Here is a 16,780-nt window from a genome sequence, read left to right as displayed (position 1 = left end):
AGGAGCTTGTCCCACTCCACAGGGCTCCCGGGAGCCAGCGGCATGTCCCTGCTCCGGCTCCTACGTGTAGGGGCAGCCAGAGGATTCCGCATCCTGCTGCTGCTGTCCCTGCCCCAAGCACTGGTTCTGCAGCTCCCATTGGCTGGGAATCCCAGCCAATGGGAGCTGTAGGGGTGGTGCCTGCGGCTGGGGCCCCCTCCCATACTCCTAACCCCTCTGCTCCAACCCCAGCCCCTACCCGCGCCCACACCACAATCTCCTGCCTCAGCCCGGAGCCCCCTCCCATATGACAAACCCCTCATTTCTGGTCCCACCTTGGAAGCTGCACCCCCCCCAGCCCAGAGCCCTCACACTCCCCATCCTGCATCTCAACCCATAGCCCCTTCCTGCACCCTGAACTCTTTTCTGGCCCCACCCAGGAGCCCATACTCCCTCCGCACCCCAACCCCCAATTTCATGAGCATTCATGGCCTGCCATACAATTTCCATATGCAGATGTGGCCCTCAGGCCAAAAAGTTTGCCCACCCCTGATGTAACCCTTAGGGGAGGGAGCCCTGCAGTGTCTCCACCAGGGGGCAGTAGCACTGTGGAGCTGGAAGGTAGGTGCAGATTGGAGTAGGTGTGGCAGGCTGTAGCGCCACCTGCTGGTGGATGGTGGCCAGGTGTCTCTGTATGTGGGAGCTTGTCTGCAGTCTTCCCTGGAGCCAATCTCAGCCCCCCCTCCCTTGCGCTAACAATTGGACCCCACTCCCCTCCCAGGGCTGGAGATAGAACCCAGGTGTCCTGGCTTCCTGGCCTGACCTCAGCCCCCATTCAGCCAGACACCCCTGCCTGTAGATGATCCTTGCCCAGCCCCAGCTGGTCTGGAGGACGGGGGGCAGGAAGCTGTGAGCACTGATACCCCCCATGCATGGGGGGACAGGATTGTTCTGACAGCGCAGGGGCAGCTGTATCCTTTGGGGGAAGGGGGAGGGGGAGTGGAGGTCTGCCCCCACTTAGCTCCTCCCCCCCTTTTCCCAGTCGGAACCCCTTCCCATGGGAGCAGCCGGCAGCCCCTGCTGGAGAGAGCCAGCCCGGAGGGGCCCCAAGCCTTGAGGCTGCGTCCGCTAAGGGAGATTCTCCTGGAGCTTGGGTGTGAAGTAGAGCGAGCCCCTCCTATTCTGCCCCCCTCCACTGCCACCCCCCCTTCCCATCCGTTGCTAGGCCTCCCCACAGCTAGTCCCTTTCCTTACCCCGTTGGGCCTCCCCAGCCAATCTCCCCAACATCCCAGGGCCTCACCCCCCTGCCAGCGGGGGGCCCCCCCCACCTTGCAAGCATAAACAATGTCACACGTAACAACACAACCTTTAATACATGGGGTGAGGGAGGAGACATATTACAGTCGCTGTCGGCCCCATGGGCCTGGGGGTGTGGGGGGTGTCACGGATACAATCCCCCTGCAGAGCAGTGGCGCTAGGATGTATCCGCACACCCCTCTCCCAGGGAGGGGGCTGCTACCAGGAGACCCACGGGCCCTGCCTACGGGGGGGCGGGGTGAGGGGGGTGAGGGGGGAGACAGCTGGCTGGGATTCCTGGTCCAGCCCTGCATGTCCAGAGGCAATAGCCGATTCCCACACCCCCCCCATAGGCACCGCCACACAACAGCCGGCCTCGCCCAACAGGCGCCCCCTAGTGTCTGGAGGTAACAGCTGGCTCCCGTAACAACAGGTGTCCAGCCTCAGCTGGCTCCCAAAGGCAACAACCCGCCTCCCCCCCGCCAGGTGTCCACTCTCAACAGCCAGCAGCCTCACCCAAAGGGTGTTCTCAGCCAGCCCCCAATAGGCATCCCACGGTGTTCAACGAGCACCTGCTGTGGGAGCTGGGAGCCACGCTGGGAGGAGGAGGGGAGGCCTCTGCGCAAGGCAGGGGTGGGGGTGGGGGTGGGGGTGGGGGGTGTTCTGTCTTCTGGGAGGGACAGCTGCAGGTGAATCCCTCATTTAAAAAACCCTGCACCCCAATTAATCCCAGCCCCCTGGGCCCTGCCCAGTTCAGAGCACAAGAAGTCCAGCCAGAGTGGGGAGCCCCTGGTCCCCCCAAAACCTGAGGTGTGGGGGGGGCACCCCACTATTGGGGCAGGGGAGGGAAGGGGGAGGTCTTTCCAGGCACTGGTTGGGTTGGAGGCAGCAACAGGGGTGGGGACAGGCAGCAGAAGGATCCCACGTGGCTATCCATGTTTGGGGAGACCCCACCCATGGCTAGTAGGTATTTAGCCAGCCCCTATATGCCATGGCACCCACTTCCTCCCCGTGGCTAGTAGGAGTTCAGGTGGCCAGCGGCAGGCTGGGGCATCCCCGTGGCTAGTAGAAGGAGTTCAGGTGGCCGGCGGCAGGCCAAGCATCCACTCGTGGCTAGTAGAAGGAGTTCAGGTGGCTGGCGGCGGGCCAAGCGCCCCCCCCCCCCGCCGTGGCTAGTAGACGGAGTTCAGGTGGCCGGCGGCAGGCCGGGCGCCCCCCCATGGCTAGTAGACGGAGTTCAGGTGGCCGGCAATGGGCCGGGCACCGCCCATGGCTAGTAGAAGGAGTTCAGGTGGCCGGCGGCGGGCCGGGGCACGGGCGGGCTCTGGTAGAGGTTCCCGGAGCCGGCGTTCCAATAGGGCGAGGGGGGCCCGAAGAAGCCGGCGGAGGAGACGGGCAGCTGGGCGGCGTGGCTGAGGCCAAAGCCCACCTTCTGCTGGTGGTAGGAGGGCAGGTAGGACAGGTCGGCCGGGTGGTACTTGTAGAGGGGCCCCTCGCCCGGGTGGTTCTGCTGGGCCTGGCTGATGCCCTGGAAGTCGAACTTGTAGGCGTAGCGCTTGCCGTGCACCTTGGTCATGATGCTTTTGTCGTAGTAATAGCGCAGGGCCCGGCTCAGCTTGTCGTAGTTCATGTTGGGCTTGCTCTTGCGCTCGCCCCAGCGCCGCGCCACCTCGTCCGGGTCTGTCATCTTGAACTCCCCGTTGGTGCCCTCCCACGTGATGCACCCGGCGTTGCTGCTGTCCGACAGCAGCTCCAGCAGGAACTGCCACAGCTGGATCTGGCCGCTGCCTGCCGGGCGGGAGACGGGTTTGGTACCGGCGGGGCGCTGCTTTGCCCCAGGAAGGGGGGCCCTGGTTTGTTATTGTAGGGTCTTTTCTGGCTGGTTATGGTAGGGTCTGCTGGGTGCACTTGTTTGTTAACGGAGGGGCTCTGCTTTGCCGCAGGAAGGAGGGCCCTGGTTTGTTATTGTAGGGTCTCTAACCCCCTAGAGCCCACTCCCCTGCCAGAGCCAGGGACAGAACGCAGGAGTCCTAACTCCCAGCCCCTCTTCCTCCCTCCGGCCCCCGCTCTAACCCACTAGCTCCCACTCCCCTGCCAGAGCCAGGGATAGAACCCAGGAGTCTTGGCTCCCAGCCCCCCATGTCTCTAGCAATTACAAAGAACCTCACCCCATCCCAAGCTGTAATAGGTGCCCAGACCCACCTGGGTTTGCCAAGCGGCTGCTGGTGGGTCCCAGGACCTGGTATGGATCTGGGGGGTGAAAAGGGAGTTGGGGGGAGTTAGTTTTGGAGGGCGTCAGAGACACCCCCTTTGCCTCCCGCTGGGACCCATTCCACCCCAACCCCCATCATGGAAACCTAGAAGTCCTGACTCCCAGCCCCTCATCTAACCCTCTGACCCCCCAGGTCCCCATGACCCATCATTCCCAGATGGGCTTCAAACCAAATCCCCAGTTGCCCCCAACCCAATCAGACCGCCCCCCAGGGCTCCACCCAAAACTCTCCATGAGCAGCCCTAAACCTTGCACTGTTTGGGGACTGACGTACCCCTCAAAATGCATTCAATATCCCCCTCCGTGGGTTCGCGGCACTCCCTGACCCTGGTGTGTGGGGCAGGGGGCCATCCATGGGGCAGAGAGGGGCCTAGCTATGGGGGCAATCTCCCCCCGCCCCACTCCCCAAGCAGAGGCACCCACCTGTTACGATCCGCGGGGATTCACTCGTCCGATTCACCCCCTGGATCTGGGGGGGGGACCCTGGCAGGTGAGGGAGAAATGTGGGGGGAGAGCGTTAGGGGAGGGGAAGGACCCGCCAGCCGGCACCCCGGGGAAGTAGCCCCGGGATTCACCCCCCATGCGGGAGCCATGCCCTGAGTTGGATTCAGGGGTTTTTAGCCAGCCATGGGGCAGTGCCCCCTGGGGAGACACGGGCGCGGGGAGATGATGGTACCTTTGGGGCCCCCGCTGAGGGAGCTGCTCCAGCTGCTTCGCCTGATTTCCTCATAGGGGGATTCTGCAGGCCAATAGCGGGGTGGGGGGGAAACAGTCCATTAGTAGTGGCAAAGGGGAACCACTGCTGGAGAGGACAAGCCCTGCTCTGTGTCTGGTCCCAGCGCCCCCTCCTTTCTAACCACTAGACTCCACTCCCCACCCAGAGCTGGAACAGAACCCAGGAGTCCAGGCTCCCAGCCCCCTCCCCTTTCTAATAGCTCGACCCCACTCCTCTCCCACAACTGGGGAGCAAACCCAGCAGTCCTGGCTCCCAGCCCTCCCCCCCGACTAGTTCCCATCTCCCCAGCCCCCCCCCCAGCCCCACTGGGATAGAACCCAGGAGTCCCCCCTCCCCCAAGCTGGGATAGACCCCAGGAATCCCGCCCCAGTTCCCATTCCCCACCCAGAGCTGGGCTAGAACCCAGGAGTCCTGGCTCCCAGCCCATGGGGGAGGGGCAGGGCTGGTGTTCGCAGACTCACCTGTTTTCACCTGCACCCGTGGTGGGGGTGCGGGGGGCTGAGGGGTCACAGCTGGGGCAGCCGGGTAGGTGAAGGTTGGGCTGCCTGTGTGGGGGAGACAAGAGAGCACTGGTCAGAGCTGGGGTCTGCCCAGAGCACCACAGGGTGGAGCAGGGGGGCCCTGCAATAGGTGGGTGGGGCTCCTGCAATAGGGGGTGTGGTATGGTGATGGGCGGGGCTCCCTGGTTTAGGGGTGGGGCTCCTATGTCTGGGGGCCTAGGTCCTGTGTCTGGGGATGGGGCTCCCAGACATGTATGGTTATCCTGATCCTAGGAGGCTCCCTGTCTGTGGGGAAGCAGGGCTCCCTGTCTGTGGGTGGGGCTCCCGGTGGATGGGCGGGGCTCGGTGGGGCCTGGCCGTACTTTGACGCAGGTAGGCCAGGTGGGACAGCAGCACGTCAGCGTTGTAGGGCGAGGTGAGGCGCAGGAAATCCTCCTTGCCCATCTTGCACAGCTCCTTGCCGTCCACGTGCTGGAACAGGCCCACGTCCACCTCCTCCAGCCCGTACTCCTTCACCGCCCAGTCCAGCCACTGGCGCACATGGTCCTGGGTCCACACGCCAGGGTCTGCAGGAGACAGACAGACATGGGGAGTCCAGCCGGCCCGGATGCCTGGGTTCCCAGAGTACAGCTACCCAAACAGCAGGAGTCCGGCCGGCCCGAACTCCTGGGTTCCTGAGAGCTCTACCCAACCAAAGCATGGCACACACATGCACAGGGGAGTCCAGCTGGCCCGGACACCTGAGTCCCTGAGACACAACCACCCTGCCACAGCTTTGCTGGGAAGGGGGAAAGAATCCAGCCAGCCCGAATGCCTGGGTCCCTGGGGTACAGTTGCCCTCCCAGACCACAGCACACACACACAGGAGTAGGGAAAGGGTCCAGCCAGCCTGGACACCTGGGTTCCAGAGGAACAGCAACCCACTCTGAGCCTCGCTTTGGGAGGGAAGAGGCCAACTGGCCCTGGACACCTGGGTTCTTGGGCTGCAGCTACCCGCCCAGAAACGTGGCACGGTGAGGGGCCAGCCGGCCCGGACGTTTGGGTTCCTGGGAGGCATTTACCAACCCTGCCCCAAACAAGGAAATAAGAGACCCCAGCACTGGGCCACGTGTCAGGGGAGGGGGCAGGGGCTGTGCTACAGTGAAAAGCCATCGGGGGGCACGCGGGGAAGAGAGGGTGCACTCACCCGCTGGGACGATAACCCTCTTCTCCTCGCTGGGGGGGTTGGCTGGGGGGCTGCTCCGCTGGTCACTGTAGCTGCCTGGGTAGGGGATGGGGTGTGGGTCGCTCCCGGATTTGCTCCGTCTGGATACACTGCAGTCCACGGGGGACTGTCTGCAGGGTGACAGGGGGTGGGTGAGGACTGGATCCGACCACAAGAGGACTGAGTTTGGCCGGTCTCAGACCCATTGTGTAGGGGGGGCAGGGCTGGGCTAGCAGGGGCTGCGGGTCAGGAGTGAGAAGCACCAGCAGGGCTGTGTGTTGGCCGGTCCCACCTGCCCTGTGGCGCTGAGGCCGGCTGGGCTCCTAGCGCAGCCCCTGGCGCTGACCGAGGTTTCCTGGGGATGGGATGAGGGAAGTGAGTCATTTCCTGCGGGCTCCGGTTCAGCCCAGCTCTACTGAGCTGGGAGTTGTGGACCCGGGGCGGGCAGGGGGGCTGTGCCGGGTCCTTCTGCTGGGCCACGGGCGCAAGAACCTCCCCCTCTGCAGCCTGGCTCCATGGGCCAGTTCCCACAGTCCCCAGTGGCAGGGAGTCCCACAGGCTAACCCCACTAATATCCAGTGACAGGGAGTCCCACAGGTTAACCCCACTAATCCCTGGTAGCAGGGAGTCATAGAATCATAGAATCATAGAATATCAGGGTTGGAAGGGACCCCAGAAGGTCATCTAGTCCAACCCCCTGCTTGAAGCAGGACCAATTCCCAGTTAAATCATCCCAGCCCCGCAGGTTATCCCCAGCTGCCTGACCTGGAGCAGTTGACAGTCTCATTCTCCCTCTTCACAGAGTGCCCCCTGCTGGTCTGACTGGACCAGTCCGGCTCCCCCAGCACCGGCCTCTCCTTGCAGTTGTACTCCTCGTCAGGGGGCACCTCTGTCTTCATGAGGTGGGGAGGGCCGTAGGAGGGGTCGAATATGGACTGGTCCTCGCTCACCACAGAAAGTGCCTCCTGCAGGGGGGGACATATGGCGAGGTTAGAGTGTCCCACCCCACTCCCTGCAGCACGGCACCCCCTATTGAGCCCCCCCACCCAACTCCCTGCAGCACGGCGCCCCCTATTGTGCCCCCCCACCCCACTCCCTGCAGCATGGCGCCCCCTGCCGAGCCCCCCACCCAACTCCCTGCAGCACGGCGCCCCCTATTGAGCCCCCCCAAACTCCCTGCAGCATGGCACCCTCTGCTAAGACCCCCACCCTGCTCCCCACAGCATGGCTATGCTGCGCTGGGGCATCGGGGCCAGCCCTGACTGCCACGGTGCCCTGGTGTTATTCTGTCCCCACCAGGGTGGTGTCTGTCCCCGGCCGTTAGTCCTGGGGGGAGGGGACGTTTCCTGTTTGCCGGCGCCCGAGCGTGGTTGCCAGCAGGTGACAGTTCAGTGGTCTGTGCGGCTTCCTGCCTGGGCTGGCCCTGCCTGGGCTGCAAACGCCCACCCACCCCACCCCGGGACTGAGGCCGAAGGAACCTTGTCTGCCGTGTGACACTCCCAGGCCAGGTACAGTTACACGGACACACATGCTGCACCCACCCACACACCGATGCCCAGCTGGACACCCACACGGCACAGCCTGACGCATGCACAGAGACAATCCCAGAGAGACAATCACACACACACACACACACAGACAATCCCAGGCACACACACACGCACACAGACAATCGCACATACAAAATCCCAGAGACACACACACACACACATGCACTTGTGCAGGCCTAGACAGCTATAAATGGTCCGTACACATATGGCTGACACGCTTGCACAGTGCATGCAAAACCATGTGCAAGATGTACAGTCGGCCACACCCAGTGTGCTTGTGAAAATGTACAGTCAGACACACACACACATACATAATGCACTGTAATTGGGGGGAGGGATAGCTCAGTGGTTTGAGCATTGGCCTGCTAAACCCAGGGTTGTGAGTTCAATCCTTGAGGGGGCCGTTTAGGGATCTGGGCCAAAAATTGGGGACTGGTCCTGCTTTGAGCAGGGGGTGGGACTAGATGACCTCCTGAGGTCCCCTTCCTGAGATTCTATGATTCTATGAATGGGGGGGAGGGGGTACAGTTGGCTGCACCTGCTGGGTACCTCCCATTGTATCTATTTGACTGATGGAGAAACTGAGACATGGGGTGGGGGGAGCTAATTTGTCCAAAGTCACATAGTCTATGGCAGATGCAGGACCCAGGAGTCCCAGGTCCCAGCCCACTCCCGTCCCAGAGATGGGGACAGATAGAACCCAGGAATCCTGGCTTGCAGCCCCCTCTCTAAGCACAAGACCCCACTCCCTTGCCTCGAGCTGGGGATAGAACCCAGGAGTCCTGGCGCCCAGCCTCCCCCCACTCCACAGGGGGCTTGAGCGGGGCTGTGACACTGGGATCCCTGGGCAGTCAGATGTGGCGCCAGCCCAGGCAGGGAGGGGCTATGCAGCCTCAGCACCGTGGAGCCAGGGGAGCAGAGAAAGGCCGTGAAGCCTGGCCTGAGGTCAGAGAAGGAGTCTGCAGGTAGCCCCCTGGGAAAGCAGAAGTACAGGCAGAAAACACAGGCAGGGAAAGTGCCAACACCCCTGGAGGTGCAGCCAGGGTATCCAGGTGCAGCCAGGGCATCACAGGGACAGGCGGGAAACACAGACAGAGGAGCAGCGGTGACAGCCGCAAACAGGGAGGGCATCTCAGGCTCCAGCATAGACTACAGGCAGGGAGTCCCGGGTACCGGCAGGGAAGCAGAGGAGTGGAGGTCCCACACAGGTTCATAGCTCAAACTCGCCCCCCCGCAAGGCCCCCCCCCCGCCCTTGCCTTGGGTTATATGCCCCAGCCTGTAGCTAGCAAAGCCCCAAGCTGCAAGGTTCCCCCCACCCCACTGCTTGCAGCGCCCCCTGCTGGAGGATGATAGAACGGGGCACTGCAAGGGGTGGGGGGAGCTCCCCCCACCCCTTGCAGTGCCCCCTGTTGGCGGTGGGAGCTGCAGGAATCTCAGGATGACCCGGGCACCAGGGGAACCCTCCCAAGCCCAGCCTGACTCGATTGACACTGACCTCCCCCCATCCCCTGCTATGTGTGCCCCTGCTGCAGGGCTGGGGGAGGGGGGGCTCTGATCTGATCTGCCTCTAGGTTCCCCCCCACACACACACACACACAGTTGCACACTGGGTGTGGGCTCTTTGCACAGAAAGCAGAAGTCTCAGGGGAGCTGGGCTGATCTCTGTTTGCAGCGGGAGCTGCTGCGCTGGAGATGTTATCGGGCGCCCAAGCATTGGGGGGGGAGGGGGGCCTGGCTGCGGTTACTCCCTTGCCGTGCCTGCCCACCCCCGAGGCTGCTGCTCTGCGCAGGGCTCTGCTGACTTTGCATGCAGCATCCCTTCTTGCAAAGGCGGGTAGGAGCCGTGAGGGGCAAAGCCGGGGGGGGGGGCTCCAGGGAAGGGAGGAACACCCACCCGGAGGAGGCACGACGGAGGGTGCCCCACGCGGGGCGAGGTGGGCGGCACCGACGAGGTTGCCTGAGCGGCACAATGCCCACGCGACGTGGCGTGGAAGTGCCAGTGTGGCACCAGATGTGGCGCCCGAGGAGGGTGCCAGCCCTGCAGTGCTGACCGGAGGGGCTGCAGTACATTGCAGGGTGGCAGCCCACATGGCATTCGTCGTGGGATGCCGTGGAAGGGCCACCGATGATGCCCGAGCTGCGCAGTAATCAAGCAGGCCACCGGGTACCATGCAGCTGGCCCGTGGGGCACAGGCTGCATGACATGGCATGCTGGCACGCGCTCGCATGGCACAAAGCACATGTAGGGGGCTCCACGCAAGGCCTGCTTGCACACCAGATGGCACAGGGCACGGCAGAGGTGCCGGGGTGGCATGCGAAGGGCTGGTGAGTTACGTTGCACAAGCTTTGGGTGCCCATCTGGGGTGAGGTGGCCTGCGGACACAGATGCCCATGTGCAGAATCATCTGCCCATGCCCAAGGCAGGGCCATGCCGTGCAGCACAGAGCATGACAGAGGGGCCCCGTATTGTGCACGCACAAGCAGTGGAATCGTGGCCCCCCCCCATTGCACGACGGATGGCCCACGTGCCCCACAAGCACTCATGTCACAATCAGCGGGTGCACAAAGACAGCCCTCCCTACAACAGAGGTGCCATTCACGTCACAAACTGCATGTGCCCAAGCAGGGCAAATGCCCCGGGCCCCATTGCAGGAGGGATGCGCCCAAGGATGCACCATCGACACAATTGCCCCCTGATTGCAAGGCCACGCCACATGCCTCACAACCAGAGCACTGCATGATCAGGGCCCTTCTCAGCCATTGCACGGTGGACATGTCAGTTGCATCACAAGCAGAGCGTGCACGGGTGTACTTCCACAGTCGTTGCCCGGCAGCTGTGCCGTGTGCATCAAAATCAGAACATGCCCCATCCGTGCAATTGCACACACGCTGAATGATGGGTGAGCTGCAGGCTTTGCATTCAGTGCAATCGCAGTCCCGTGGCACCAGGTCGATGCAATGTTGGAAACCCCACGGACAAGGGCGGGTCCCACGGGACTCAAAGCAGAGGGGAAGGGGCACTGCTGTGTCTGATAAGAGGTGCAAATACCTTGTGGGCTACACACTGTGCCCATGTAATCGAGGGAGACACAAGCACCACAAGGGAACCCAGGTTACCCTGTTCCACGTGTGCCTGGGAGGGCAGGGAGCCAGGTACTGTAGCCTGAGGCAGCGGGCACAAGCCTTGCATCACCACCCCAACCCCATACAGCATGGAGTGACCGGATGCTATAGATCCATCCCCATACGATCCCCTCTATCCATCTCTAGGGGCTGGATGGGCCCAGGGCTCTGATATGGCGGGCAGGGAGGGGATGGAATACTGGAGTAGATGGGCCCATGGGTCTGATCAGGGCGGGATACCAGGGTAGATGGGCCTTTGGGTCTGACCAAGGGCAGGATACCAGGGTAGATGGTCCTGTGGGTCGGACCCAAGGTGGGATACCAAGGTAGATGGGCCTAGGGGTCTGATGGGGCGAGATACCAGGGTGGATGGGCCTGTGGATGTGATCCAGGGCAGAATACTGGGATAGATAGGCCCATGGGTCTCATCGGGGCGGGATACCAGGGTAGATGGGCCCATGGATGTGACCCAGGGCGGGATACAGGGGTAGATGGGCCCATGGGCCAGACCCAGGCTGGGATACCGGGGTAGATGGGCCTGTGAGTCTGACTGGGGCAGGATACCAGGGTAGAGGGGCCCAGGGTTCTGATTGTGGCAGGATACCGGGGTAGAGGGGCCCATGGGTCTGATCCAGGGTGGGATACCAGGGTAGATGGCCCCATGGGTCTGATTGGGGCAGGATACTGGGGTAGAGGGGCCCGTGGGTCTGATTGGGACAGGATACCGGGGTAGAGGGGCCCATGGGTCAGATTGGGGCAGGATACCAGGGTAGATGGGCCCATGGGTGTGATCTGGCAGGGGTGGGGGTGGGGCTGTGTGCAGTGGGCGGGGCTGTGTTGGGCAGCAGCACAGGAAGCCAAGGCAGGAAGCCTGAGGCTACAAAGCCGGAAGCCTCTTGGACTCCTGATAAGGCCACCTGATGGGGAGCGAGGCTCTGAGCAGCACTGGCCTGGGCTGCTTTAAATAGCTCCCCATCCGGCCAGACAATGGGCTGGGGGCTGGGGCACCGGTTTGCGGGGGCGGGGGGTGCCCTCCTGCACACACAGCTATTCACTCCAGCTCCCACCCAAAGCCAAGACAGAACCCAGGAATCCTGGCTCCCAACTCTTGCTCCCCCTGCTCTAACCACTGGACCCCACTCCCCTCCCCCAGCCGGGGAGAGAACCCAGGATCGTGGCTCCCAGCCCCTCCTCCCCTGCTCCAAAACACTGTGTGGGAGGAAGGCAGGTCTTGTGGGGAAGGTGCTGAATTCAGGGCCCCCCCCGCCCCAGGTTCTACGCCCAGGTCTCCCACAGACTCCCTAGGTGACCTTGTGCCTGCTGCTACATCACTCTGTGCCTCAGTTTCCCCCATACACTGAGAATGACCCTCCCTTTGTGTGTGTACCGAGTGCGCAGCCCTGCACTTGAAACACCCGACCTTTTCACCCCTTGCAACTACATTAGCTGTCACCTGGAAACTAAAACACAGCGAGATGTAGGGTGTAACCCCCCCTTCCCACGCACACAGATACACAGAGGCAGACACACAGAGTCAGCGAGAGCAAGAGGGAGACAGGCAGATACACACAGACACAAAGACAGACAGACACCCTGGCAGACACACACAGAGTCAGGCAGGTACACACGCACCCAGACAGGCAGATACATACCCGCACAGACACACCCAGAGGCAGCCAGACACAGATACCTCCCTCTCCCTGCATCACCCCCAGAACCATGGAACAGCCCGGGAAGACAAGGAGAAGGGAGTCCGTGTAATAAGGGAGTGGCACAGACTGTGCGGTTTCCATTTCAGATCCACCCCACCCCACCCCCGTGTGATAAGGGGGTTTCGCCCTGATAACAGCCCAGACGCTGAATCTGGACTTTGGGAGAAACTGGCAGCGATGTCAAACATTGCGTGGAAGCAAATCATGTCTGTTGGATCGGGAGAATTTGTGTGCTGTAAATTAGCAATCTGTACTCTGCTCTGGGAGGGGAGGGAGGTCTAGTGATGGGGGACGAGGGCTGGGACCCAAGACTCCTGGGTTCTATCCCTGACTTGGGGAGGGGGGGCTATGGGTTAGCACAGGAGGGACTGGGAGCCAGGATTCCTGGGTAGGCTTGCCAGCCATCCAGGACTGGCCTGGAGTCTTCAGGAATTAAAGATTAATCTTTAATTAGAGATTATGTCATGTGATGAAATCTCCAGGAATACATCCAACCAAAATTGGCAACCCTACCCCTGGGTTCTATCCCCAGCTCTGGGGAGGGTCTCTGGGAGTCAAAACTTCTGGGTTCTATCCCCCGCCCTGGAAGTGGGGGTCCAATGGGTTAGAACGGGGGGGTGCTGGGAGCCAGGACTAATCCCTGACCTACCATGTAATCTTGGCCGCTTCTCTGGGCCTCAGTTTCTACTCCTGTCCTTTATCTGTTCAGACTGTGGGCTCTTTAGACAGGGCCTGTCTCTCTCTGTGTCTGGGAAGCGCCCGGCACAATAGGGCCCTGATCTCAGCCAGGCGGGGCCCGTCTCTCCCTGTGTGTCTGTGTAGTGCCCGGGTCAGAAAGAATCAATTGGGCACAGTTGCCTCAGCATATGCAGGCACCAGGCCGATCCCCAGGAAACTGCCCCGCAAAGCCCTGCAGCAAACTGCAAATCAGACAATTCCCCTGGCCAAGGAGATGACGAGACCCCACCGTCATTGCCAAGGCTGCTAATTCCCCTCAGCCCAGTCGCGGCCTGGCCGGTTAAAACATCCTCTCACCAGACGGTGCTTAAAGTGGCTGGAGAACTGAGTCCGGGGGATCTAGCATCCTCTGGGTGCAGCAGCTTTTGTCCAGCAGGCCCAGACCTTCCCGGGCATTTTGGTGCCTCGCTGCCACTGATTTCCAGGATGATGGTGGATCAATCTTAATAGACCTTGTGATTTCCTTGCTGGCTCTGGGGCCCCCCCTTGCAGCCCCCCTTTTGCACCCCGCTGTACAAACCGGCTTTAAGCCCCGGCTCTCCCTACTGAGGAACAAATGTAGTAGCCCAGCACGATCCCAAAGTGCTAGAATCCTGGAGATGAGCAAAGTGGCTCTGAGCCCGAGAAACACCTTCCCTGCCCCTTGGATAAAGATGCAACGTCTCTATGTATCGAAGGCCGCCCCCAAAATCCAACTGGGTCTCGGCCACGGATCTTGTTCCCTTGATGCCAATGGGTTTTCAGTTTGATGCAGTGCACGAAATTCCAGGCTTCCCGGGCCAGCCGTGGTCCTGTCAGCGGAGCTGCTGGGTAACCCATAATATGCTCCTGGGGCATTTTTAATCCACTCGGTGATCGGGAGGGAAACCTGCCCCGAAATCTGTGCGCGAGGAGAACCCACTTGGCTCGGAAGGGAGCGAGGAAAAAGAGCAAGTGAAAAAAATAACCAGCAAGCAAGAGAGAGAGAGAAAGAAAAGAGTGTGAAAGGCAGAGAAAGAAATAAAGGGAGAGAAAAAATGGTAGAACACGAAGGAAAGAAAGAAAGAGCATGAAAGGTAGAGGGGGGAAAAAGCAAAAGCAAGCAAGAACATGCAAGCTAGAGAAGGAAAGGAACAAAAAAGAACGAACACGAGCGCTAGATAAAGCTAGAATGGGACAGTGATGGAAAGAAGGACAGACTGACCTGTTAAGCAAGGTTGCACCCCAGATTCTCCATGTTGGGGGGCACAGGCCCCCCCATTTCCATCCCGGCCTGAGATCCTTTCTGCCCTGCTTTGTGGGAACCATCCATAGGTGCCCCATGGCACCCCCATGCTCCGTGGAGGGGGTGAGCCCCCCATTTCCTCCCCTCGGGATGCAGGCTCTCCCCGATCCTGACCCCCTTCCTGCACGCTCCTGGGAACGGGGAGGGGAGGGTGGGGGAGGCATGTGCCTTTGCGGGGCTCCGGCTGAGCAGCACCGTGGGTGTCTCTCTCTCGGGCGGTTTGGTTTGGGTTATTTAAGCTCAGCGACATCGACCGCCACGAACGGGAAGGAAGAGGAAATTTTTTGTACCAGAAGGAAAGAGCGGAGGGGGGGGGGGGGCGTTTGTGGAGCCAGGGCGCGCACCAGAGAGAGAGAGGAACTGAACGCAGCCCAGCATGAGCCCAGCACCAGCTGGAGCCCAGACACCGGCACCTGGAGGAACATCTCCAGAACCTACCTTGATTGTTCCATCCATCGTTGCTCCCCCACGGAGCTCCCTGCCTAGACCTCCATGGACGAGGCGAGGTGGTGCATTGGCAAAGGGGGCCGGATGAGCGGTGCTCTGTGTGTGTGTGTGTGTATGTGTGTGTGTGTATGTGTGTGTGTGCGTCTAATTTTGGGAAGTGAAGTCACTAACCGCCGGGGCTGGTTTCCTATTGGTGTGACCAATTTTTGCAAAGCTTTTTTTTTTCTTGTCTTCTTCTTTTGGCGCTAGGGCTGGGTGGCTTTCTGCACTGCCGTTGATGAGGGCAACGGCACAAGGGGCTAAGGGCTGAGAATTGGGGAGCTGGGGGGAAAGGGTGCACGGAGGGCCACAGGGATAAGAATCCCATTTAGCCCTTGCACGGCAATGGTGGTGCCATACCTTTTAGTATTCAGGACCAGTGATCTGTACCACAGCAGCACCTAAAGAGATCAGGGCCCTGTTGGGCCAGGCGCTGCCCAGACACAGCGAGAGACAGGCCATGCCCCAAAGAGTTTACAGTCTCCATACCCAAAAAGTGGGAGGAAAAAGAGAGGCCCAGTGTCACACAGCAGCACTGAGAACAGAACCCAGGAGTCCTGGCTCCTCCTGTCCCCACTCCTCTCCCAGAGCCTGGATAGAACCCAGGTGTCCTGGCTCCCAAAATGGGCAGGAGTGGGGTCTAGTGGTTAGAGGAAGGGAGGCTGGGCGTCAGGACTCTTGGGTTCCATTCCCAGCTCTGGGGTTAGAGTGGGGTCTGGTACGTTAGCACAGCTGGGGCTGGGAGCCAGGACTCCTGGGTTTTTACCATCCCCCCTTTAACCATCTCGCACAGCAGGAGGGGGCTGGGCAGGAAATGGTGATGGGGTGAAAACTACCAAGAAATGCAAATCCTCGAAGGAGCCTGTGCCAGGAACAGGTGGTGCAGAAACCACAGCCCCCTCCCCACCTCTAACCCCCCCTTGGCTGAGGCCCCCAATCCACCCCCTATAAGCCCTAGGTGGCAGGGAATAGCCACAGTGCAGGGCAGCATGGCCACACCCCCAATCCACCCGTATGGGCCCTGGGGGGCAGAGAATAGCCACAGCACAGTGCGCCTCGACGACACCCCCAATCCTCCCCCTACGGGCCCTGGGAGGCAGAGACTAGACACGGTACTGGGCACCCCATCTAATTGAAGTGTTAAGTGTCCCAGTGACCCAAGGTGTGTCTATAGGAGGGGGATGGGGTGTGTGTGTGTGTGTGTGTACGGATTTGTGCAAGTGTTTGTGTATGAATTGGGTTCTGCAAGGGTTGTGTGTGTGTGTGGATGTTTGTGTAGCAGTGGGGGGGGTGTGGTCGTGCAGGTGTGTGTGTTCGTGTGGCTGGATTTATGCATGTGTTTGCATCTGTTAGGGTTGTGTTGGTGTGCGGCTGGATTTGTGCGGGTGTTTGTGTATGTTAGTAAGAATGTGTGTGTGTGGCTGGATTCATGCATGTGTTTGTGTATGTTTGCAATTATGTTTGCGTGTGTGCATCTCTGCTGCCCTCTGCCGGCTACAGCTACAACTGCTTCTCCATGTGTCACAGCCCCCATACCATCAACCTCGGTGGCGATTCCCCCATCCTACAAGGGCTGGCTGGCCTGACCCTTCGCCCATCTGCGGAGTGTGGTGGGGGCTTCAGCTCGCCCCCTGTGGCTCAGGAGGGTGCAGGTGCGGGGCGCTGGGCTCTGATGCACCTGGAGGGCAGATCGGGTGGGGCGGGGCGGGGCAGGGCCTGTGGTTTCTGTTCCGTGTTGCCTGGTGCTGGATCATTGCACAATCCCCAGCCACACTGCACAGCGCGCCCCGAGAGGGAGTGGGGGGCCAAGCAGATGATCCAGTACCAGGGGGAGAGGATATGTGGTTGGGGGGAGGGAAGGCCTTGGGCTGCACTGGAGGAGTGCAGAGCAGGGGTGACACCCCAAAAACCTGCAGCA

The 16,780-nt window shown here is 61.1% G+C and overlaps 1 protein-coding gene across 1 annotated transcript; it reads right to left on the bottom strand.

Moving 5' to 3' along the window:
* Positions 1–2,448: 2,448 nt before the first annotated feature.
* On the bottom strand, positions 2,449–15,305 carry LOC141977037 (retroviral integration site protein Fli-1 homolog). The gene is made up of 9 exons (XM_074938246.1): positions 14,815–15,305; positions 6,754–6,953; positions 5,971–6,119; positions 5,147–5,350; positions 4,746–4,829; positions 4,225–4,287; positions 3,972–4,031; positions 3,479–3,526; positions 2,449–3,064 (listed from the first exon to the last, which is right to left on the bottom strand). The coding sequence occupies exons 1-9, from the start codon at positions 14,830–14,832 to the stop codon at positions 2,550–2,552; spliced, it is 1,341 nt and encodes a 446-aa protein (XP_074794347.1). The 5' UTR covers positions 14,833–15,305; the 3' UTR covers positions 2,449–2,549.
* Positions 15,306–16,780: the final 1,475 nt, after the last annotated feature.

The sequence above is a fragment of the Natator depressus genome, chromosome 24, assembly GCF_965152275.1.
Source record: "Natator depressus isolate rNatDep1 chromosome 24, rNatDep2.hap1, whole genome shotgun sequence".
NCBI lineage: Eukaryota > Metazoa > Chordata > Testudines > Cheloniidae > Natator > Natator depressus.
This window is presented reverse-complemented; position numbering and strand designations above follow the sequence as displayed.

Coding starts and splice junctions, on each gene's coding strand:
- LOC141977037 (XM_074938246.1), bottom strand. Junction 5,351..5,970: donor GAGGGTTATCGTCCCAGCGG/GTGAGTGCACCC, acceptor TGTCTCCTGCAG/ACCCTGGCGTGTGGACCCAG. Junction 3,065..3,478: donor CAGCCGCTTGGCAAACCCAG/GTGGGTCTGGGC, acceptor CCCGCCCGGCAG/GCAGCGGCCAGATCCAGCTG.